The sequence below is a fragment of the Phocoena sinus genome, chromosome X, assembly GCF_008692025.1.
Source record: "Phocoena sinus isolate mPhoSin1 chromosome X, mPhoSin1.pri, whole genome shotgun sequence".
Taxonomy (NCBI): domain Eukaryota; kingdom Metazoa; phylum Chordata; class Mammalia; order Artiodactyla; family Phocoenidae; genus Phocoena; species Phocoena sinus.
The window spans coordinates 72,019,514-72,044,699 of NC_045784.1; the positions used below are offsets into that span (position 1 = coordinate 72,019,514).

The window sequence follows — 25,186 nt, forward strand, 5'->3', positions numbered from 1 at the left end:
GAAGAAGTCAAAGAGGAAATCAAAAAATACCTGGAAACAAATGACAATGGAGACACGATGACCCATAGCCTATGGGATGCAGCAAAAGCAGTTATAAGAGGGAAATTATACCAATACAAACCCACATTAAGAAACAGGAAACATCTCGAATAAACAATGTAACATTGCACATAAAGCAATTAGAGAAAGAAAAAGGAAAAAACCCCCAAATTTAGCAGAAGGAAATAAATCATAAAACTCAGATCAGAAATAAATGAAAAAGAAATGAAGGAAACAATAGCAAAGATCAATAAAACTAAAAGCTGGTTCTTTGAGGAGACAAACAAAATAGCTAAACCATTAGCCACACTCATCAAGAAAAAAAGGGAGAAGACTCAAATCAATAGAATTAGAAATGAAAAATGAGAAGTAACAACTGGCACTGCAAAAATAGAAAAGATCATGAGAGATTACCGCAAGCAAGTCTATGCCAATAAAATGGACAACCTGGAAGAAGTGGACAAATTCTTAGAAATGCACCACCTGCCAAGACTGAATCAAGAAGAAATAGAAAATATAAACAGACCAATCACAAGCACTGAAATTGAAACTGTGATTAAAAATCTTCCAACAAACAAAAGCCCAGGACCAGATGGCGTCACAGGCGAATTCAATCAAACATTTAGAGAACTAACACCTATCCTTCTCCAACTCTTCCAAAATATAGCAGAGGGAGGAACACTCCCAAATTCATTTTACGAGGCCACTATTACCTTGATACCAAAACCAGACAAAGATGTCACAAAAAGGAAAACTACAGGCAAATATCACTGATGAACATAGATGCAAAAATCCTCAACAAAACACTAGCAAACAGAATCCAACAGCACATTAAAAGGTTCATCCACCATAATCAAGTGAGGTTTATTCCAGGAATACAAGGATTCTTCAATATACAGAAATTAATCAATGTGATAAACCATATTAACAAACTGAAGGAGAGAAATCATATGATCATCTCAATAGATGCAGAGAAAGCTTTTGACAAAATTCAACACGCATTTATGTTAAAAACCATGCAGAATGTAGGCATAGAGGGAACTTTCCTCAACATAATAAAGGCCATATATGACAAACCCCCAGCCAACATCATCCTCAATGGTGAAAATCTGAAAGCATTTCCACTAAGATCAGGAAAAAGATAAGGTTGCCCACTCTCACCACTCTTATTCAACATAGTTTTGGAAGTTGTAGCCACAGCAATTAGAGAAGAAAAGGAAAGAAAATAATCCAAGTCAGAAAAGAAGAAGTAAAACTGTCACTGTTTGCAGATGACATGATACTATACATAGAGAATCCTAAAAATGCTACCAGAAAACTACTACAGCTGATCAATGAATTTGGTAAAGTTGCAGGATACGAAATTAATGCACAGAAACCTCTAGCATTCCTATACAGTAATGATGAAAAATCTGAAAGTGAAATCAAGAAAACACTCCCATTTACCACTGCAACGAAAAGAAAAAAATATCTAGGAATAAACCTACCTAAGGAGACAAAACACCTGTATACAGAAAATTATAAGACACTGATGAAAAAAATTAAAAATGATACAAATAGATGGAGAGATATACCATGTTCTTAGATTGGAAGAATCAACATTGTGAAAATGACTCTACTACCCAAAGCAATCAACAGATTCAATGCAATCCCTATCAAACTACCACTGGCATTTTTCACAGAACTAGAAAAAAAGTTCACAATTTGTATGGAAACACAAAAGACCCCGAATAGCCAAAGCAATCTTGAGAATGAAAAACGGAACTGGAGGAATCAGGCTCCCTGACTTCAGACTATACTACAAAGCTACAGTAATCAAGACAGTATGGTACTGGCAGAAAAACAGAAAGATAGATCAATGGAACAGGATAGAAAGCCCAGAGATAAACCCACGCACATATGGTCACCTTATCTTTGATAATGGATGCAGGAATGTACCATAGAGAAAGGACACACTCTTCAATAAGTGGTGCTGGGAAAACTGGACAGGTACATGTAAAAGTATGAGTTTAGAACCATCTCTAACACCATACACAAAAATAAGCTCAAAATAGATTAAAGACCTAAATGTAAGGCCAGAAACTATCAGCCTCTTAGAGGAAGTCATAGGCAGAACACTGTATGACATAAATCACAGCAAGGTCCTTTTGACCCACACCCTAGAGAGATGGAAATAAAAACAAAAATAAAAAAATGGAACCTAATGAAACTTCAGAGCTTTTGCATAGTAAAGGAAACCATAAACAAGACCAAAAGACCACCCGCAGAATGGGAGAAAATATTTGCAAATGGAGCAACTGACAAGGGATTAATTTCCAATATTTACAAGCAGCTCATGCAGCTCAATAACAAAAAAAAGAAACAACCCAATCCAAAAATGGGCAGAAGACCTAAATAGACATTTCTCCAAAGAAAATATACAGACTGCCAACAAACACATGAAAGAATGCTCAACATCATTAATCATTAGAGAAATGCCAATCAAAACTACACTGAGATATCATCTCACACTAGTCAGAATGGCCATCTTCAAAAAATCTAGAGACTATAAATGCTGGAGAGGGTGTGGAGAAAAGGGAACACTCTTGCACTGCTGGTGGGAATGTGAATTGGTACAGCCACTATGGAGAACAGTATGGAGGTTCCTTAAATTACTACAAATAGAACAACCATGTGACCCAGCAATCCCACTACTGGGCATATACCCTGAGAATACCATAATTCAGAAAGAGTCATGTACCAAAATGTTCATTGCAGCTCTATTTACAATAGCCTGGAGATGGAAACAGCCTAAGTGCCCATCATTGGATGAATGGATAAAGAAGATGTGGCCCATATATACAATGGAATGTTACTCAGCCATAAATAGAAATGAAATTGAGCTATTTGTAATGAGGTGGATAGACCTAGAGTCTGTCGTACAGAGTGAAGTAAGTCTGAAAGAGAGAGACAAATACCGTATGCTAACACATATGTATGGAATTTAAGAAAAAAATGTCATTAAGGACCTAGGGGTATGACAGGAATAAAGACACAGACCTACTAGAGAACGGACTTGAGGATATGGTGAGGGGGAAGGGTGAGCTGTGACAAAGCAAGAGAGAGGCATGGACATATATACACTACCAAACGTAAGTTAGATAGCTAGTGGGAAGCATCTTCGTAGCACAGGGAGATCAGCTCGGTGCTTTGTGACCACCTGGAGGGGTGGGATAGGGAGGGTGGGAGGGAGGGAGATGCAAGAGGGAAGAGTTATGGGAACATATGTATATGTATAACTATTTCACTTTGTTATAAAGCAGAAACTCACACACCCTTGTAAAGCAATTGTACACCAATAAAGATGTTAAAAAAAAAGAAAACACTGGATCATTAAATGTCCTTTAGAAGTCAATGAAAATGATAATTCAAATTTCTGGGCTGGATACTCTGGCCTGCCCAGGTCTTCAGCTTGAAACCTTCTCACGTGGGCTCGTGCCCCAGAGTGGAAATGTGCTAGAAAGGATCCTCTGAGTTATGGGCCCAGCCTTATCGGAACTGTTTGCGTGTAGTAAGTGGAGCATACTTAACAGCTGTGCAATCCAGTCCTCTCGTCTGTAGTTTCCATAGCCTGTGCCAAGTGGTGGCTTGCAGAGCCATTTTAATTCTGAACTGGGCATTTAGAAATATTGTATGACCATGTGGGAGTGATTACAAGGATCTCCTGTACTTCAGAACCAACAACTTTATAATTTTATTAGCTGAAAATACAGTTTAAATATAGGATTATATTGTGCTCTTTGACCACTTTGCAAATAAATTTCAAAAACTAATTTCCTTCTGTGTTTGCAATGTTCAATATTTTAAAGTCTGACATGTTATGAACATTTGGAAAACAGAATCTGTTGAATGACATAACTTTCAATTATAGTAAAACTGAAAAGATTTTTGAGAAAATGACAGCTGTTGTCTTTTCTGATTAAATGTTATTTATTGTTAATATCTTAAGATTACTAGTCTCTGCTTTGAAGATGTATGATATTTAAGAAAATAGCTTTTGTGCATGAAATGGATGAATCTGTTGCCAAATTTCAGAAGGCCCCAAATTACCTAGTAAGACAGGATATTGATTAACAAAGGGAAAACAATTACACCTCTATGCAGAAAACATATTGACATATTAGACTGATGATAGCTTATGTCAAAATTTAATAAAAACAAAATTATGTATGGCACACTGTCAAAGTAAGTCTTTCAGTTCAGTAACAAGTGACATTAAGAAAAGGTCATTTCTTTTAATATTCATTCAGTATTTGCTTTGGGAATTGTTTTTAAACTTCTAAAACAGGTATATTCTTATATTCAAAAAATGTCTTCAGAAATTGAAATTCAAGATAAAATTAGCAAGGGACACTGGAGAAAATACCCCCTTTACCATCATTTAAAAATGAACATGGGCTTTAAAAAGCCATTGTCATACATTTCACATTAACCACCACTATGCCTTATCTTGCCATACACCATCAATAATTACTCCTGCTCAGCAAACTGTGCTTAAAACCATAACCACTAAACCAGCCAGCATTAATTAAAATGTCCAGCACTCTGACTGATATCCAAGTGCCTGAGAGAGTCAATGCAGAGTCCCAGTATACCTAATTTATCAAATGGAAGTGAAATAAACTGGTACATAGGTACTGTAAAAGTCTGCCTCCTTTAATATCTTCTCTTAAATATTCAGAATCTGAAAATACTTTTACCTTATAATCCAAGAGAGAATTCACTTGTTCTACTTCAGAATTACTTATCATGTCACTTTCTTCATCATCAATAATTTCTATTTTCTGTAACACAAGTAAAGAAGTTTTCCTAAATATATATCTGATCATCACTATACTCAGTAATGTATAGAGCATATATACATTCAATATTCAGTTTTAGTGATGAGGTTATCTAGTCTAGGTTATCCAGAATAACTCTAACTGACTGGTTACTCAGCTTTACACCCAGTATGTGTCTGAGCCACCTCCCTCAGTAAGAGAAAATTATTGTAATACTATTTAAAACAGAAAAAAAAACACTTTCACAATATCCCTGAAATAATAGGCATTCGAACTCTGCTTAAATAGTGCCCTCCAGGAAGGGAGCTTGCTTCCTATAAGGGTAGTCTGTTCAACGATAACCAAATTTAATTGGTTGGAAGGGCTTTCTTTTTTAAGTTTCCATATATCTCTTTGCAACTTGTAATGTAAAATATCAACATATGACATGTATTGCAAAGTCAAATACAGCTTTAAAAAGAAATTCACTTATTTACGGCATTCCATTAGTTATACAATTAAAAACAGACATTTATAATGTAATGGCAAAAAGATCAGGATGATTTGTTTCCTTCACTAGACAGTGAGAAAGAGAAGAGAGCAAGAACAAGAGACACACTAAACTGCCCTTAGCTTTAGAATTAAGGTACAGCATAATTTGTACAGTATCTCGCACACAGTAGGTACTAATTAAATATTTGTCAAAAGAATGAACAAAACAGCTTAGCACTGATGGAAAAAAAATGACCAATAAGCTCCAACCATGGAGGAAAGGCAAGTTCTCTAATCATAGAACTTTTTTTTTTAAAAAAAGCAAAAGCAAAACGAAAAAAAAAATTGGCTTTAATTTTTCTTTTGCATATGAAAAACACAGTTAAGAAAAAACACTTTTAAACATTTAAATCCTGCCAACCAAAAAGAAAATTTAAAACAGAGAAAAGCTAAGCTAGAGTTAGTCACTAGGCAGTCTTTTAAGAACAATCACATTAATAGCAACATGTTGTAGGCAGAATTTGAAATCAAGTTTCCTACCCAGCAATAGATATGGTGATTAAAAATCACAAATGAACTGGGAATGATCATATTTGATATATTGCCTATGAGAATATGATACTATAACAGCGTTTGTGACCTGCAGGTTTCTGAGTCAGGAGGACAGCTGCAATGAAGTTGCTTTCTACTGCTGCCTGGAGATGAATCTAATGTTTTGTTTTCTATTACAATCACTATAAACTCGGGGCTTAATCGTGTAAGCTCTCACCAGAATGCAGATTTGATATCTTTTTTGATGTTGTTTTTTTAGATTTTTCTATTTGGATTGGTTCTGGGAAAAAAGAGCTAAGTAATCCAGGGAGGAAGGCCCCAAGGACCACTGTATAGATTTGCACATATAAATAGGTCTTATATGTCTTTGTGATTCGTCATCCATTAATAATTGTGGACACTCAAAAGTTATAGGCAGAGGAGATAAACTTTTGAAAGTTTGGAGTTTTGTCTCTGAAAATCAATTGCTCTTGAAAAATTAGGTGCCTAAGTGACTGTGAGTCATCCCATGCCATGACTTCATTCATTATCTTCAAATGTCTGCCACAGGGGAGATCCAATGCTGAGAAATTCAGACTAAAAGTGAACATGTCTTTAGGGGAAAAGAGTTCCAATTTGTAAATAATTGTATATAATTTGTAATAGTATTACTCAAATCTGGAGCAAAGGAGATTATTACTTGGTGAAATTAAGAATATTAGCACAATTAATAATTGCAGAAAACAATTATTACTAGCTATCTAATGAAAACACAACTTTGCTTCAGAATAAAAGTATGTTTTCCTATATGTCCATTGAATTTACTCTTAGAAGGGCCAAATATAAACTTAAATCAGGACTGAAATCAGTAAAATGCAATCCTAAACTACACTCTGTATGTGGAAAATACTGTTATATATTGTCGATATCTAACAAAAAAAGAACAAAACTGTATTTTATGTGCTCAACTTTTATTAAGGAGATGTGACAGAATTATAGTGTCAGATAAATAATGTTTGTAATGGAAGCCAGGGTAAATCTTGAAGTTACAGCCATTTTGTAACAGAAAAATCCATTATAGGGACCATTTGTAAAGTTTGCAATCAAGCACAAGCACAAAACACTGATTCAAAAGCAAAAGCAAAACAAAAGCACAATGACATTTGCCTTTATGTCTGACTTTAGGTTAATACCATCTTGATTTCTGTATTATTTGTTGGAGTCAGAATATAAACAGATGCTGCTAATACAGCTGCTTAGAGAAGATCTCTATATATCAATGTTTACATTTTCACAAAACTCAGTTTAATCCACATGTAGGCTGTGTCTGCTTGCTATTCAGTTTCTTAATACTGCCTTTCTTCCATTGCTGCAATTTTTAAGATGACTAGCAGAGTCCAATTTAACTAAAAAGAAGAAAAGTTTCCAAAAACAGTGTAGATAGGTATGGTCTGAACAAAGAACACAAGAATCAGGAATCCTTGGATACAAGTCCCAGAACTAAGTAAGCCTTCCTCCATGGTCTCAGGCTAAACTTTTTTAACTCTGCCATCTGTCAAATGAGAAAAATCTGCTCTTTGCTAAATGTGTTGAAGCAAAATAACTTGTTATGTATAAAATGTCACATGTGTAGTAAGCATTAGGTTTTTATATTTGCAAAGCTCCTAAATTTAAAAAAAAGGTATAAATGACATCGCTTTAAATTTCATTTATTAGACCCTATAAGATATATCATTGCATTGGTAACAGATCCATTTTGGTTTGTGAAGTGGAGCAAGCCTTTATTCTGAAAATGCTGATATTTTCACCAACTGGAAACAAATCCTTGGAATCCATCATATAATGAGGAAAGAATTTCAAAACATACATACCACATTATCTGCAGATACTGTATGGTGGCTCTCCTCCTTATGAGCCCTTGCCTCATTTAGAACAACTTCACTGGACTCCTCTACAGAAACAAAGAAGGCCATGATTTCATTTTTCATTCCTTAAAACTTTATTGAGAATGCTTTTTTCAAAATCACTTAAATAATTTCTCTATTGTAAAAAGACACAAATGGTAATTCTACTTCTAACAATGTATTCTAAGGAAATAAGTGTGGATGGATTTGAATTTAAGGATGGTCATCACTGTGCTGCTTATAATTTAAAAAATGAAGTAACCTATATGCTTAACAATGAAGGCTTGGGTAAATCGTGTAGGGCTTATCCTTACAATAAATACTAGAAAGCCACTAAAAATGAAGGTGACAAAATCTACTCTATAGCTACACTGTGATCTTAATTTTATAAAAGAAAACAAGTACACATTCTCATGGAGAAAAGAAATACTGACGTTATTTACACCAAAACATTGCCATTATTATTTCTGATTGAAATTACAGGCAACTTGTATTACTCTTCATTTTGTCTAATTTACTCACTTTAATAATTCTTATTTTCTTTCATTTGCTTATTTATATTTAAATATTTTCTACAATAAACATGTATTGCTCATTTTAATAAGAAAAAAGTGATACAAATAATGTTCAAATACATGATATAAAGCTATAAATATAGTACATTTTCAATTTTGTAAAAAGGGATGTGTATATACATGTACACACACACAAACAATCCTGTATATATGCAGAGAAAACACTGGCATAAATATTCTCTCACCCCCATTTCAAGAGAGGATATCACTGAGGGGTAGGAATATTTCTAACTTTTTCATTGTATGTTCCAATATTTTATATAATGAACATGTATTCTTTTTATGATCAAAATTTAGTATTCTGATACTGTAAGGGGAGTGGCCAAGATGGCAGAGTAGGAAGACCCTGAGCTCACCTCCTCCCATGGGCACACCAAAACTGCAACTATTTCAGAGCAACTACCCATGATAGCAGCATGAAGACTAGCAGGAAAGAATCTTTACTGCTAGACATATAATGAAGGAGCCACAAGAAGAGGGGTAGAAGGGGCAAAGACACAGTATAGTGAAAAACCATACACCTGGGGAAGGTGACCCACAAACAGGAGGATAATTATAATTGCAGAGGTTCTCCCCAAGGAGCAAGGGATTGAAGCCCCACATCAGGCTCCTCAGCCCAGGGGTCCTGCACTGGGAAGATGAGCTACCCGGAAAGTTTGGCTTTGAAGGGCAGCAGGGCTTACTTTCAGGAGAGCCAGAGGGCTGTGGGAAAAAGACTCCACTCTTAAAGGGCACACACAAAATCTCACACCCTCCAAGATCCAGGGCAGAAGCAATAATTTGAAAGGAGCCTGGCTCAGATGTACTTGCTGATCTTGGAGAGCCTCCTGGAGAAGCCGGGGGTGATTAAAACTCATCTTGGAGACACAGATGCTGGCAGTAGCCATTTGGGGGAGTTCATTCCACCATAAGGACATTGTTGCTGGTAAACACTACTTTGGAATCCCCCCTCTAGCTTATTAGTGCCAGGACCCACCCTGCCCACCAACCGGTGGGCACCAGTTCTGGGATGCCCCAGACCAAACAGCTAGCCAGGAAGGGACACAGCCTCACCCATGAGCAGGCTGACTGCCTTAGGATCTCCTAAGCTCCCAGCTGCTCCAGGACCTGACTACATCCACCAGAGTGCCCAGGACCTGGCCCAGGTCACCAGTGCACCTGTGCTAACCCCAGGACTCCCAGGGCCCTATAGCCAGAGACTGTGGGACACAACTCTGCCCATCAGTGAGTGGCACTGTCACCACTTTTATTCAACATAGTATTGGAAGTCCTAGACATAGCAATCAGATAAGAAAAATAAATAAAAGACATCTAAATTGGAAAGGAACAAGGAAGACTCTTACTGTTTACAGAAGATATGACACTATACATAGAAAATACTAAATATACCCCTAAAAAGTACTAGAACTCATCAATGAATTTGGTAAATTTTCAGGATAACAAATTAATATGCAGAAATCTGTTGTGTTTCTATACACTAACAGTGAACTACCAGAAAGAGAATTTATGAAAACAATCCCATTCACAATCGCATCAAAAAGAATAAATTACCAAGGAATACATCTAACTAAGGAGGTAAAAGATCTGTACTCTGAAAATTATAAGATACTGAGGAAATAAATTGAAGATGACAAAACAGATGGAAAGAAATTCTGCGTTCATGGGTTGGAAGAATTAATATTGTTAAAAGAACCATACTACACAAAGCAATCTACAGATTCAATGCATTCCCTACCAAAATACCAATGGCATTTTTCAAAGAACTAGAGAAAATAATTCTAAAATTTGTATGGAAGCAAAAAAGACCCCAAATAGCTGAAATGATCTTAAGAAAGAAGAACAAAACAAGAGGTAGCACACTCCCTGATTTCATACTATACCATAAAGCTACAGTAATGAACAGTAAGATTCTAGTACAAAAACAGATACATAGATCAACAGAATCAGAGAGCCCAGAAATGAACCCACACTTATAAGGGCAATTAATCTATGACCAGGGAGGCAAGAATATACAATAGGGAAAGTACAGCTTCTTCAATAAATAGTGTTTAAAAAACTAGTCAGCTACATAGAAAAGAATCAAAATAGACTACTTTCTCACACCATATACAAAAACTCAAAACAGATTAAAGGTTTAACTGTAAGACCTGATATTATAAAACTTCTAGAAGAAAACATAGGTAATAAGTTCTTTGACCTCAGTCTTAGCAGTATTTTTTTGGATATATATCCTCAGTCAAGGAAAACAAAAGCAAAAATAAACAAGTAAAACTACATCAAACTAAAAAGCTTTTGCAGAGTAAAGGAAACTGTCAACAACACAAAAAGGCCGCTTACTGAATGGGAGAAAATATTTTCAAAGGATGTATCTGATAAGGGGTTAAGATCCAAAATATACAAAGATCTCATACAACTCAATATCAAAAATACAAACAACCCAAGTTAAAAATAAGTAGAGAACCTGAATAGACATTTTTTTTTTCGAAGAAGACATAGAGATGACCAACAGGAAAAGATGCTCAACATCACTAATCATCAGGGAAATGCAAATCAAAACCATTTTGAGATATCACTTCACATCTGTCAGAATGCCTATTATCAAAAAGGCAAGACATAACAACTGTTGGCGAGGATGGGGAGAAAAGGGAACCCTCGTGTACTGTTAGTGGGAATGTACATTAGTGCTGGCAGATACTATGGAAAACAGCATGGAGACTTCTCAAAAATTAAAAATAAAACTACCATATGATCTAGCAATTCCACTTCTGGGTATTCACCAAAGAAAATGAGAACACTAATTCAAAAAGATATATGCACCCCTATGTTCATTGTAGCATTGCTTACAATAGCCAAGAAATGGAAGCAATTTAAGTGCCCATTGATAGATGAATGGATAAGGAAAAATCTGGTATACACACACACACACACATACACACAGTGGAATATTACTCAGCTATAAAAAGAATGAAACCTTGCCATTTGCAAAAACATGGATGGGCCTAGAGGGTATTATGCTAAATGAAATAAGTCAAACAGTGAATGACAAATACTGTGTGATTTCACTTATATGTGGAATCTAAAAAGCAAAACAGATGAACAAACTAATCAAAAAGAAATAGAGTCATAGGTACAGGGAGCAAACAGGTGGTTGTCAGATGGGGTGGGGTGTGGGCAGGACAGAAATAGTTGAGGAAGATTAATTGGTAGAAACTTTCAATTACAAGATAAATTAGTTACAGGTATGAAATGTACAGTGTGGGGAATTACAGTCAATAATTATGTAATATCTTTTTAGTGACAGATGACAACTATACTTGTCATGGTGAACGTTTTGAAATGTATAGAAATATTGAATCACTATTTTTTATATCAGGAATTAACAAAGCATCATAGGTCAATTATACTTCAGAAACAAACTCATACAAAAAGAGATCAGATTTGTGGCTACCAGAGGCAGGGGGTGGGTGGATGGGAGATTGGATGAAGGTGGTCAAAAGGTACAAACTTCCAGTTATAAGATAAATAAATACTAGGAATGTAATGCACAACATGACAAAGATAATTAACACTGCTGTGTGTTATAAATGAAAATTGCTAAGAGAGTAAATCCTAAGAGCTCTCATCACAAGGAAAAAAAATTTTCTATTTCTTTAATGTTGTTTCTATATGAGGTGGGGGATTTTTACTAAAACTTTTGTGGTAATCATTTGATGATATATGTAATTCGAATTATTATGTTGTACACCTTAAACTTATACTGTGCTGTAGCTCAATTATATCTCAACAAAACTGGAAAAAGAAGTTCGCATACTGTAAGTATGAATGAGTAGTCAATCACTGGCTGTCATACTAATAAAACAGCAATGAAATTTTTTTAAAAACCCCGATAGTTTAAAAATGAGAAAAGAAAAAATTAAAGAAAAATTAACTCAGAAAAATCAGTGTACTAAAAAGTTCTCTGTGCTGAGCTAGGAGAAGTGGCTAATTCACAGTATAGTGTGTCTACAAGATAATCCTCTGTCTTAAGATTTCCCCTACCTCTAACCCTTAGAAAAATAGGGCTAATGTTTCTCTCTTTTCTTTCTGCACAGCCATGTCATAGATTGTTTGGATAAATACTAGTGGAAGTTCTCAGCCCCTTGGTAGTGAACAATTTATTTCACCATAGAAAGAAGAACAGAAATAGTTATCAGTTCTCCTAAGATTTTTTGAGTCCATTCCTTCCCATGGAAAGACATATAAGGGTGCAGTGTATGAACATGGGAAATGACTAGGAGGAAAACATTGCTCATCCAGGAACTCACATATGAATGCATTGAGAATTAAAGATATTCAGGGAAGTTTTACCAGAGTTTTAATGCAAAGTCCACTAAAAATTCAACTGATATTTTTTTTCTATAAAACAATGGTTCCTAACCCTCCTACACTGTGGGTGGGAATGTAAATTGGTGCAGCCACTATGGAGAACAGTATGGAGGTTCCTTAAAAAACTAAAAATAGAGCTACCATATGACCCTGCAATCACACTCCTGGGCATATATCAGGAGAAAAACATGGTCCAAAAGGATACATGCACCCCAACGTTCATTGCAGCACTGTTTACAATAGCCAAGACATGGAAGCAGCCTTAATGTCCATTGACAAAGGAATGGATAAAGAAGATGTGGTACACATATACAATGGAATATTACTCAGCCATAAAAAGAGAATGAAATAATGCCATTTGCAGCAAAATAGATGCACCTAGAGATTTTCATACTGAGTGAAGTAAGTCAGACAGAGAAAGAGAAATATCATATGATATCATTTATATGTGGAAACTAAAAAGAAACGATAAAAATGAACGCATTTACAAAACAGAAACAGACTCACAGACTTAGAGAATGAAATTATGGTTACCAGTGGGAGAAGAGTGGAGGGAAGGGATAGTTAGGGAGTTTGGCATTGACATGTACACACTGCTATATTTAAAAAGGATAACCGACAAGGACCTACTATTTAGCACAGGGATCTCTGCTCAATGTTATGTGGCAGCCTGGATGGGAGGGGAGACTGGGGGAGAATGGATACATGTATATGTATGGCTGAGTCGCTTTGCTGTGCAACTGAAACTATCACAACATTGTTAATTGGCTATACTCCAATATAAAATAAAAAGTTAAAAAAAGTGGTTCCTAGATAGAGGAAATTTTATTAATTATTAGGACATTTCAAATCACCGCATTTCAAGTCCTGTGTAATCAGCAACTAAATGAAATGAAGGAAGGGAAAATTGTCATCAGATTTAGATGCAGAGCTGGTATTAGTACTGGTGCCCTATAAATAGGAGTTATATTGCTCATCAACAGATCTTTACTGGTATCATTCCTTAGAGGTTTGCCTTACATTTCTGTTCTCACTTGCTCATACCTTGGTAAACAGTTCTGCTTTACCAGCAACAGATTCATCCATCATTTGATGATTCTTTTATAAGATGCATATAAAAACTGTTTTGAGGATTTCTAAAATAAAAAGGTATGAAATTATACAGCTGAATAAGGCATGTTTTCTTTTGCTTATAGGTAGCTTACACATCTGTAAAAGTTTGAAAGCTAAATACTGTCAATATGTCTGGTTATTACTCAACAAAAGCAGCTCTCTTAATTGGAAAATAAATAAGTAGAATACTAATCAGTGAAAGCTCTAGAGGGCACTTTATGTGGTGGCCACATGCTCACACTAAGTAGCTGTATGCAGAATTATCTTTCATGTGCATATCCACATACATAATAGGTACAGCTGAAAAGAGGCTTTGTTATAAAATTTAACGAATTTAACATTATAGATGTTGTTTCTATACTTTAGACAGTTCACTTCTCAGGATAGTATAAATCTTTAAAGTTGCTCAACCATAAATATATTTTGGTAGACACAAAACTTGAAATTAAGGAGCTGAGTCATCTATTACATTTGCTAAAGTTTGCAGTTCTGTGTGGGGGATGAATCCAGGTAACCTTTTCGTTTTCAATGCCAACCACATATCCTTTCACTTCACCTCCACACATGGAAAGGCAAAGGAAATGGGAGAAGCGAAGGTGGAAAGTAGGAGGAAATTAGAGGTAAGTCAGAAGCTCTGTATCAGGGAAGTACCTACTCTCCCAGAAGCAAAAGAATGGACTTGAAACCGCTAAAAGATCAACAGCACTTTTTCGTGACTTTGGCTAACCCTGCCTTTTACTGTGTTTTAAAAAATATTCCTTGTTTTTGCTCGTAGAGTTTTTTCCTAGAATATTTTAAAGTGATTTTAATTGTTTTTTGACATGTAAAATGTGAGCCCTGGTTTAAAGACATTTTTTTTCTTCTTAGACATTTAAAGGACTCTAACCCTATTGAATCAACAGCTGTATTATAAAGGACCCTGAGTTTCAAGTTGTTAGTTTTCTGAAATAGTATGGGAAGCTACTCTGATTATCTTGCCTCCATATCTCTAAGATGTAATTAATGGAAACTCAAAGTAAACATACATTCGACTACAGTTTCATAACTGGAAGAGAATATGGTCAGCATATTTTAAAGGTATTATGTTAATCTAGGCCGGATGATACAATTCACTTAATTGTCACAAAAGAATCACACAGTTAAATCAGATTAGTATTCTCCATCAGTAAAATGAGGATGATAACAGGACAGCGCTAGTAGGAAACCATACGGAAAAAGACTCTTTTCAGTATTTGAAAATTCTTTTATTTTGCAATTTCTGATGAGAATGAAAAGGTTACCATGCAGCTGTGAAAAATAAGCCACCGAGAGGAATCCTAGGCAATCTCACTTCCCATCAAGTGTTTTTTGATTCATGCATTAAATTATCTCTCATTTTTCTCATTAGATCTTGATTACTATGTAAGCTGTCTAGAGAGCAAGCTATTAAATGACAAAGGATGCTAGTGTAGGAGCAGTGGTCCATTAGCAACCTTAAAATTAACTCACTTTTTTCCCATTAACTATTTTATTTTTTAAAATTCCCTTTTAGGTGGGGAAGATGGAGTTGGGGAATGAAACTCCCCTTAAGGGCTTATATAATTTCCTTTTATCAGAATATTTCCTCACAGCTCTCTGACCCACTCATAGAAATACACAAATCCCTACCTCCCCACTATCCCTCAAATAGCTGCCAGACATCATTCTCTAAGATTCTATTTAGAATCACTGAAAATATTTGTACACAAAAGCTGCACATAATTAATGTATACAATTTGGTGAATTTGAACTTGTATATACTTTTGTTACCACCACCACAGTCCAGGTAATAAATGTATCCATCACCTCCAAAAGTTTCCTTGTGTCCCTTTTTTTGTGTTACAAATGCTTAACATGATTTACCCTCTTAAGTTTTTAAGAATACAATCACTTATTACTAACTACAGGCACTGAGTTGTTCAGCAGTTCTCTGGCACTTACTCCTCTTCTGTAACTGTAACTTTATATCCATTGAAAAACAGCTCCCCATATCCCTCTCCCTCCACTCCCTCATACCACTGTTCTATCGTCCACTTATGTACCTTTAGCCACTTTAGATGCCTTATACACAACCTCTATGAGACCATTGAGATAATGATGCCTCTTCCTTCTGAAATCTTTTTCTTTCCTTGGTTTTGGTAATAACATACTATCCTGATTCTCCTATATCTGAATGTTCTTTCAATGGCTCCTTTTTCTCCTCCAGAAATCTGGATATTTCTTAACACACTGTCCTTGTCTATCTTCCTTTCTTGTTTTCCATTTCTCACCTAACTAAGTCATCTATTTCTATGGCTAGAAATATTTTTTTGGCCTCGATATGGGTGACTCCAATATTTCCTCTCATATCTTACCCCTTCTTCTGAGCTCCAGACCCATATTATCCAAGGGTATGCTGGTCACCTCCACATGGATGTCCTGCCCTCATTTAAAACTCAGCCCATGCAAAACTGCATTCATCTTCCCACATTATCCTATCCATTTAGTGCAGTAACAAAAATCTTAAATGAATTTGGGGAGGGGTATTGGGTAAAGGTATGAACTAAGTTCATCTAGAAGAATCAGTGTACTACAAGAGCTAAGAGTGAGAGCCTTCCCAGATCTTCAGGTATCTTATAAAACCACAGTTATAAACAATCAGATCAATCTAACATAATAGGAAATCCAGAATTTAATCCATGTGCGTATGTATACATACATGAATTTGTGTTTATCTTTCTCTCTATTTCTCTATCATCTATCTATCTATATATCTATCTATCTTTGATTAAAAAAAGCTACACAAACTCACTGGAAAAATGCTGACTTATTCAACAAATAGTGTAGGGGCATTTGGTTAATCATTTGGAAAAACAAAATTAGGTATTGTCTTCACGTATCTTAAAGCAAAACAATTTCTAGGTGGGATAAATATCATGTTGTAAAAGTGAAGCCATAAGGATACATGAAGCAAATATGGGGTATGTTTACATAATTGTAGTACAGGAAGGATTTTGTAATCCTGTCACCAAAGTCACAAACCATAAAGGAAAGAATTGGTATATTTAACAATATAAAAATTACAAACAAAATTTCTGACATTTGAAAACCCAATTAGAAAATTTAGAAGGCAAAAATAAACTGGAAAATATAGTGTGAATAATACCCTGATCGATAAAGTAAAAACAAACAAAATGGGTCAATGCAAAATTCTCTCTCTCTATTACAGATGCAACACCCCCACTATATATTATATGATTCATTTATATGAAATGCCCAGAAAAGACAAATTTATATGGTCAGAAATCAGATCTGTGGTTGCCTAGGTTTGGAGGTGGGAGTGGGTACTGGCTGAAAATGGGCTCAAGGAAATTTTTTGAAGTGGTGAAAATATTTTATAATTGGATTTTAGTGATTTGAAGAGATTATTCTAAAATTTGATTTTAGTGATGGTGATGGTTGTACAACTCTATAAACTTTACTAAAAATCATTGAACTCTACTTTTGCAATGGATGAATTTTATTCTATGTAAATTAAACCTCAATAAAAGTGTTCATAAAAAAGGTGTCAGGAGAGGACTCTTTCTATGCTTGAAGTCAAATGAAAAATACTTCTCATGGACAAATGGTATGATTACATGTTATTATTTGAATTCTCATTTAGAGAAGCACTGAAAAGTATTATAAAGATGATCCAACCTAATTCCCTTATTTTGCAGATGAGAAAACTAAAGCCTGATGAATTAAATACTTTGCCTGAAGTCACATAATCAGCTAGTGGAAGATCTAGGACTAGTACCCAGATTGTCCAACTACTAGTCTGGTATTTGTCACGTTATACCATACTCTCTTTGATTACAGTGCATTTAAATTGCTCTGACCCAAACTGACTAGAATTCCAATAAAATTAAAACGATCATATACTATAGTTTATGGATTGTTGTAATAATCAATATTTCGAATCATGGAGATCATTATTGTGGTAGATGAGTGTCACTTTTTGTGATAACAATGTGGGAGACTGCTTAGGTGGAAGCATTAAAAATCAAAAAGGTAAAATACAACTGTTGGTGAGGATATGGAAAAAATGGGGTAGAGCCATTATGAAAAACAGTATGAAAGTTTCTCAAAAAATTAAGAAAGAAACTACCATATGATTCAGCGATTCCTCTTCTGTATATATCCAAAGGAAATGAAATCAGTACCCCAAAGAGGTATCTGTGCTTCCATGTTCATTGCAGCATTCGTCACGGGATGGAAACAACCTAAGTGTCCATTAACAGATGAATGGATAACGAAACCGTAGTATACATATACAATGGAATATTAGTCTTTAAAAAAAATCCTGCCATTTGCGACTGCTTGGATGAACCTAGAGGACATTATGCTAACTGAAGTAAGCCAAACACAGAAAGAAAAGCATTGCATGATCTCACATGTGGAATCAAAAAATGTCAAATGCATAGAAGCAGAGAGTAGAATGGTAGGTACCAAGGTGAGGAGGTGGGAAAAATGGGGAAATATTGACCAAAGGGTACAAAATTGCAATTACATAGGATGAATAAGTCTAGATAACTAATGTAGAGCATGATGACTAAAGTTAACAATACAGTTGACCCTTGAACAACGTGGGGGTTACGGGCACCAACCCCCTTGCACAGTTAAAAATCCAAGTATAAATTTTGACTCCTCCAAAACTTAACTATTAATAGTCTACTGTTGACCAGAAGCCTTACCAATAACATAAACAGTTGATTAGCACATATTTTGTATGTTATATGTATATTACATATATTTTATGCATTCATGACATACCTTTTTCTTAACTTTTTCGATATTTCTAGGCTACATGGTTTGTCTGCAAGTTTTTCCAAATTGTTGCAAATCTCCAAAAGTTTTTCCAATGTATTTATTGAAAGTAGACCAGTGCAGTTCAAAGCCATGTTGTTTAAGGGTCTACTGTACTATATTGAATGCTGGAAATTTGCTTTGGGAGTAGATTTCAGGTGCTCTCACCACACACACACACAAAGGTAACTATGTGAGGAGATGGATATGTTAATTAGCTTGACTGTAGTAATCATTTCACTATGTACATGTATATCTAAATATGTTGCACACTTTAAATATATACAACTATCATTTTAAAATAGAATAAAAATATGTCTATTCTTTTCAAATATTTAACCAAATGTTTTGAGGACTTTAGATTTGAAGTGCAGTAAGCTGAAAATCAAGTAAAAAAACATCAAATTCACAAAAGATATCATTAGGAGATGGAGCATATAAAATACCTTGCGAGCTTCCTTCAGACAAACAGATGGATACTTCATCATTTCGGTCATTATCCTCTCCTACTTCAGGACCAGCTTCCTCTCCTGGTGTGAGTGCAGATAAAGAGCCAGATTCGGGCTGCTCAGAAAAATCAGCAGGGCCTCCTCTTGGAGGTGGAACTTCAATCCCCATTAAACGATATTTTCTTCTTCGATTCCCAATCCAAGTCTTTATAAGAGAAATAGAAGAGAAAGTTTTGTAAAAATAGAAACCTTAGCAGTTCTAGCCATTAAAATAATGAATGGATACAGCATAAAATATGATTAAAAAGAATAAGTAGATACCTAGATTAATGCAGTTTTATTATTACTCAATAAGCTAAAATAAAAGTAGCTGCTTTTATTTTAAAATACCTTATTAGAAGAAATATTTATCTAAATACTCAGATTTTCAAGCAACATGCAGCCTGTCACAGAACACTTTTTTGTTTTTGTTTTTATTTCTGGTGAAAATTATCCACCAAATATTTCAAAAGAAACATGAATTGGTTCTTTTCTGAAAGGGACCAGACATGCAGCTCTAACTATATTTCATATCCCATTTCCAATCTTGCTCTTTGTACGTGAAAATGTGCCTTCTAGTAACTTTGTTTGGCTCCATAATGACTACCTGCGTATTTTAAGTATTCTAAAATTGCATTTTATTAGCTTTAGAATCAATTTTTAAAACTTTTTACAGTAAAATAAATTTCGAGTTACAAGAAGTTGCAAAAATTGGTCTTCATTCAGTTTCCTCCAGTTTACATTTTACATAATTATAGCACCATAACAGAAAAAGGAAATTGATATTGTACAATATATGTGTACAATTCTATGTTCCTTTATCACACCATTCTTCTCCTCCCTCCCACCATCCTCAACTCCTGGCATCCACCAATCTGTTTTCCACCTCTATAATGGTGTCTTTTTGAGAAAGTTATATAAATGGAGTCATACATGTGACTTCAAACATTTCAAAAAATTGGCTTTTCTCATTCAGCTTAATTTCCTGGAAATTTATTAAAGTCACATATATCAATAGTCCATTCATTTTTATTGCTAAGTATTCTTCCATGATACTTATGTACCATTTTGTTTCTGTTTCTTTGCAATGTTTTTTTAACCCTTCACATGGAGGACACTTGGGTTGTTTCTAATTTTTGGCTATTATATACAGCTAAAACTCTATGAACAGTCATGTACAGGTTTTTGTGCTGATGTAAGTTTTCATTTCTCTAAGATAAATGCCCAAGAATGCAACTGCTGGGTCAAATGGTAACTATATGTTTAATTTTAAAAGAAACTGCCAAATTGTTTCCATAAAGTTGTGCCATTTTATATTTCTACCAGCAATGTATGAGAGATCCAGTTTCTTGGCATTCTTGCCAGGACTTCGTATTATAAGTAATTCTTTTTTTTTTAGCTGTTCTCATTGGTGCATGTAGCAATAGATCATCAGGTTCTTAATTTAATTTCCCTAATGGCTAGTGATGTTGAAAATCTTTTCATGTGCTTTTTGCCATCCATATATCAGTGAAATGTCTCTTCATGTCTCTTGTACATTTTGTAATTGTTGTCTTTTCCTTAATATTAAGTTTTGAAAGTACATTATATATTCTAGATATGAATTTTTGTCAGATAAGTGGTTTTGCAAAATTTTCTCCCATTCTGTAGCAGATATGAGTTCTTTGTCAGATATGTGGTTTGCAAATATTTTCTCCTCATCTGTAGCTTGTATTTTCATCATCCTTGTCTTTTACAGCACAAAAGTTTTTTAAAATTTTGATGAAGTCCAAGCTACTGCTTTTTTCTTTTATGGATTATGCTTTTAGTCCTATTCCTAAGAATTCTTCACCAACCCTAGGCAACAAAGATTTTCTCCTATGTTATCTAAAATTTTTATAGTTTTATTTTTTACACTTAAATCTCTGATCCATTATGAATTTACTTTGTATAAGGTGTGAGATTTACATCAAGGTTAATTTATGTTTTCCTATAGATATCCAATTGTTCCAGCACCATTTCTTGAAAAGACTTCCTCCATTGAATTGCTTTTGCACCTTTGTCAAAAATCAACTAAGTTGGCCATGGTTGTGCAGGACTATTTCTGGGCTCTCCATTCTGTTCCAATGATCTATACGTCTTATCACCCTGCCAATACCACAGTCTTGGTTACTGTAGTTATATAATAAGTCTCAAAATTGGTAGATGGATTTCTTCCACTTTATTCTTTTTGTCAAGAACTGTTTTAGCTATACTAGCATATTTCCTTTCCATGTGAATTTTAGAATTATCTTGTCTACATCAACAAAAAATCTTGCTGGAATTTTATAGGAATTATGTTAAACCTGAATATCAATTTGGGGGGAATTTACATTTTTACTATGTCGAGTCTTCCAGTACATGAACACAGAATGTCTCTCCATTTATTTAGAATTTCTTTTATTTCTTTCATCAGTGTTTTGTAGTTTTCAGCATACAAGTCCTGTACATGTTTTGTTAGAGTTACATGTAAGTATTTGATTTTTTGAGGGATTGCAAATAATTTATTAATATCTTAAATTTCAATTTCATTGCATTTATTTTTACTATACAGACATGCAATTGATTTTTATATGATGATCTTGTATCCAGAGACTTTGGTGAATTCACTTATTAGTTGTAAGAGTGTTTTGTAGATGCTTTATGATTTTCTACACAGCTAATCAAGTGTATCTTTTATTTCCTTTTCTCAATTTATTGCGCTGGTTAGAACTTCTACTACTATATTGAATAAAGGTGTTTAGAGTGGACATCTTGTTTTTGGTCTCAGAGGAAAAGCATTCTATTTTTCACCATTAAAGTATGATGTTAGCTGTAGGTTATGGGTACTTGTAGATTCTTTTTTGGGGAGACTTTTTTGAATTCAATTTCCTTAATAGTTATAGGGCAACCTAAATGTCCATTGACAGATGAATGGATAAACATGTGGTATATATATACAATGGAATATTACTCATCCATACAAAAGAATGAAATAATACCATTTCCAGCAACACAGATGGGCCTAGAGATCATTGTATTAAGTGAAGTCAGACAGAGAAAGACAAATATCATATGATATCACTTATATGTGGAATCTAAAATAATGATACAAATGAACTTATTTACAAAACGGAAATAAGACTCACAGACATAGAAAATAAACTTATTACCAAAGGGGATAGTGGGGTGGGGGAAGAGATAAATTAGGAGTTTGGGATTAATATATATACACTATTATATATAAAATAGATAACCAACAAGGATCTACTGTATAGCACAGGGTACTATATTCAATATCTTGTAAAAACCTATAATGGAAAAAAATCTGAAAAAGAATATATATATATATATATATATATATATATATATGTATATACATGTAACTGAATCACTTTGCTGTACACCTGAAACTAACACAACATTGTAAACTAACTATACTTCAATTAAAAAATGGTTAATGATAAATAAATGAATGTATATATTTTTATGTTATTCTTTAGGTCCTGTGGTCCCTAGCAGATGTGAGTTCTTTCCACCCTTCACAGTCTTCTTATATTTGTTTTATATATAATGTCTAGGGATTTTAGTTGTACTTACTGGGAAGGATAGGGAAAATTATGTCTACTCCAACATTTTTTGGAAGCTGCAGTCTAAAACCAATTTTATTCTCAAGTTTCTCATGTAATTTTCAAAAAGCTCATTTTATATGATTAGAGTTTGTAACCTTTATAATTTTGCCATATGACTCTACAAAGTAGAATTGCCATGCCAATCTACAAAGTGGAAGAAGAATTCTTAAAACCTGTGTATTCTCTTTTAGTGTAGAAAGTCATTCAATAGCATTTCATAATTTCAGATCTAAATTTGATTATGGTACCATTTCTTTTTACACCAAGTAGAATTGCTTCTATACAACAAGGTCCACTTCAATACAAAGCCACCTTAGATATTCTCTAATGTAAATAAAAAACATGAATAAAGTTAACTTTTACGTGGTAAGATTTTGCAAAAAAAAGAATGCAGGGCAAAACAGAAGAACTATTCAGTTAGTCCAAGAAGATTAATTCTTATTTATAATTTTTTTTGGGGGGGGCATTTTCTCTTCAAATTCAGGATATGTAGTACCTTTGATGTATTTAGCATTCAATGCTAAATGTGAAACCTGAAACACATGGATTGCTTTGTAGGCTCCCAAGTGAAAATTACCTGGTAGAAAAGGAAAATATTTATGGATATTAATTTTTCTAGCCTTGCTAAATTCTCCCATAGGAGAAACACTATTTTAAAGAGTATAGTTCCATTTCAATTTCCCAGTATATGGTCTCATTGAGAATAAGCTACTAGACTTCAGAAAAAGTAAAGAATTTCAACTTCTTACTAAAGTTCCATTAAATTGTCATGTACTTTCTCTATTTCCTGTCTTTGAATACTGACGCTTATCAAATACTGATGCTTCTTTTCCACAATAATCTTAGCCACAGATGCTTGGGAAAATGATGGTGTGGGCAGAAGAAGAATGATACCAGTTTTCTTAGGATGCTTTTGGCTTACTTTGGGTCATAAAGTCTTGGGAAGAGAGAAGAAGACAGAAAACAGAAGCCAATATCCATTTATTTTCAATTTCTTTTTTCACCCTTCTTGGGAGAAATGAATGATTATATACTGTATAATGATAAAGGTATAATAATATGTGAACATTGGGACTATATGGGAATTTATTACATACTAGGGCTGACATAGTTCCTCTCTGGATATTTCTCAAAACTGGAAGGCACCAGGAAAATAATTCAGTATACAAACATAATCTTAATGGGTTTATTACATTTTCAAAGAATCATAGACGATGGAAGAGATCTTAGAAGCCAACTAGTCTAACCTTCCATTTAAGGTAAAAGTTTCTTCTTCAGCATTATAGGTGGATGGCTATTCAGTCTTTGCATGAAAATATCAGGAACATGTAACATACTACTTTACAAGGTTCCTCAGTCCAGTTTTTGGATAGTTTTTTTTTTTTTTCCAAAAATGTTCTTCCTAAAACTGAATCAGTATCTATTGTCTTATTAATTCTAGGCCTTTGTTCCAGTTTTTCACTCTGGATCCACCTTACTCCAAATAGGCTATTCTACATTCCAGCTATCAATTATGTAAAGAGTATTTATTCCTATTTTTGGCTGTGCCATGTGGCTTGCAGAATCTCAGTTCCCCGACCAGGGACTGAACCCAGGCAATGGCAGTGAAAGCGCCAAATTCTAATCACTAAGCCACCAGGGAATTCAAGTATTTATTTCTTTGTTTCACAATAATACCCGTAGTTTTGTATAATACAGTTTTTCAACCATTTTATATGACCCATGGTCAAGTTTTTTTTTATCACTCTGGGACTCAGATTCCTTAACTGAGGAAACTGGAAATTGAGATAATTGGTTTCCAAATCTTTAGCCTCCTGGATAAACTTTATCCCTCCAGAGTTGCTCATAAATTTATAGAATAAGTATCTTCTATAACCATTTGTAGAATAAGTATCTTCTATAACCATAACTCCGATGTATTGACAGCTCAAATATATTGGCTATTTAAAATGATGACTCTCAGGCCCTATAAGCTTCTAAGTACATTTCTATTAAAATAATTAAAAAAACAATATTCCAAACTGCCATTAGTTTAAATGTATATTATTATATATTTTTATTCTGTGTGCTATAAATAGAGGGCACACCTTTTTGTTAAACATTCATTCGTTTGAAGGAAACCTTCTTACAGTGTTGGTGGGAATGTAAATTGATGCAGCCACTATGAAAAACAGTATAGAGATTTCTCCAAAAACTAAAAATAGAACTACCATATGACCCAGCACTACTGTACATATCCAAAAAAAAAAAACACTAATTCAAAAAATACATGCACTTCAATGTTCTTAGCAGCATTATTTACAATTGCCAAGATAAGGAAGCAACCTAAGTGTCCATCAACAGATGAATGGTTAAAGAAGATGTGGTACAAACACACACACACACACACACACACACACACACACA

The 25,186-nt window shown here is 34.4% G+C and overlaps 1 protein-coding gene across 1 annotated transcript in view; it reads right to left on the bottom strand.

The window, feature by feature from the left end:
• Positions 1–25,186, bottom strand: part of HDX (highly divergent homeobox) — a 172,215-nt gene that overhangs the window by 13,356 nt on the left and 133,673 nt on the right. Inside the window, exons 6-8 of the mRNA XM_032620009.1 lie at positions 19,110–19,317; positions 7,733–7,812; positions 4,779–4,862 (exon numbers count right to left, since the gene is read on the bottom strand). Of these exons, the coding sequence (XP_032475900.1) occupies positions 4,779–4,862; positions 7,733–7,812; positions 19,110–19,317 (372 nt within the window). The remainder of the gene's footprint in view (positions 1–4,778; positions 4,863–7,732; positions 7,813–19,109; positions 19,318–25,186) is intronic.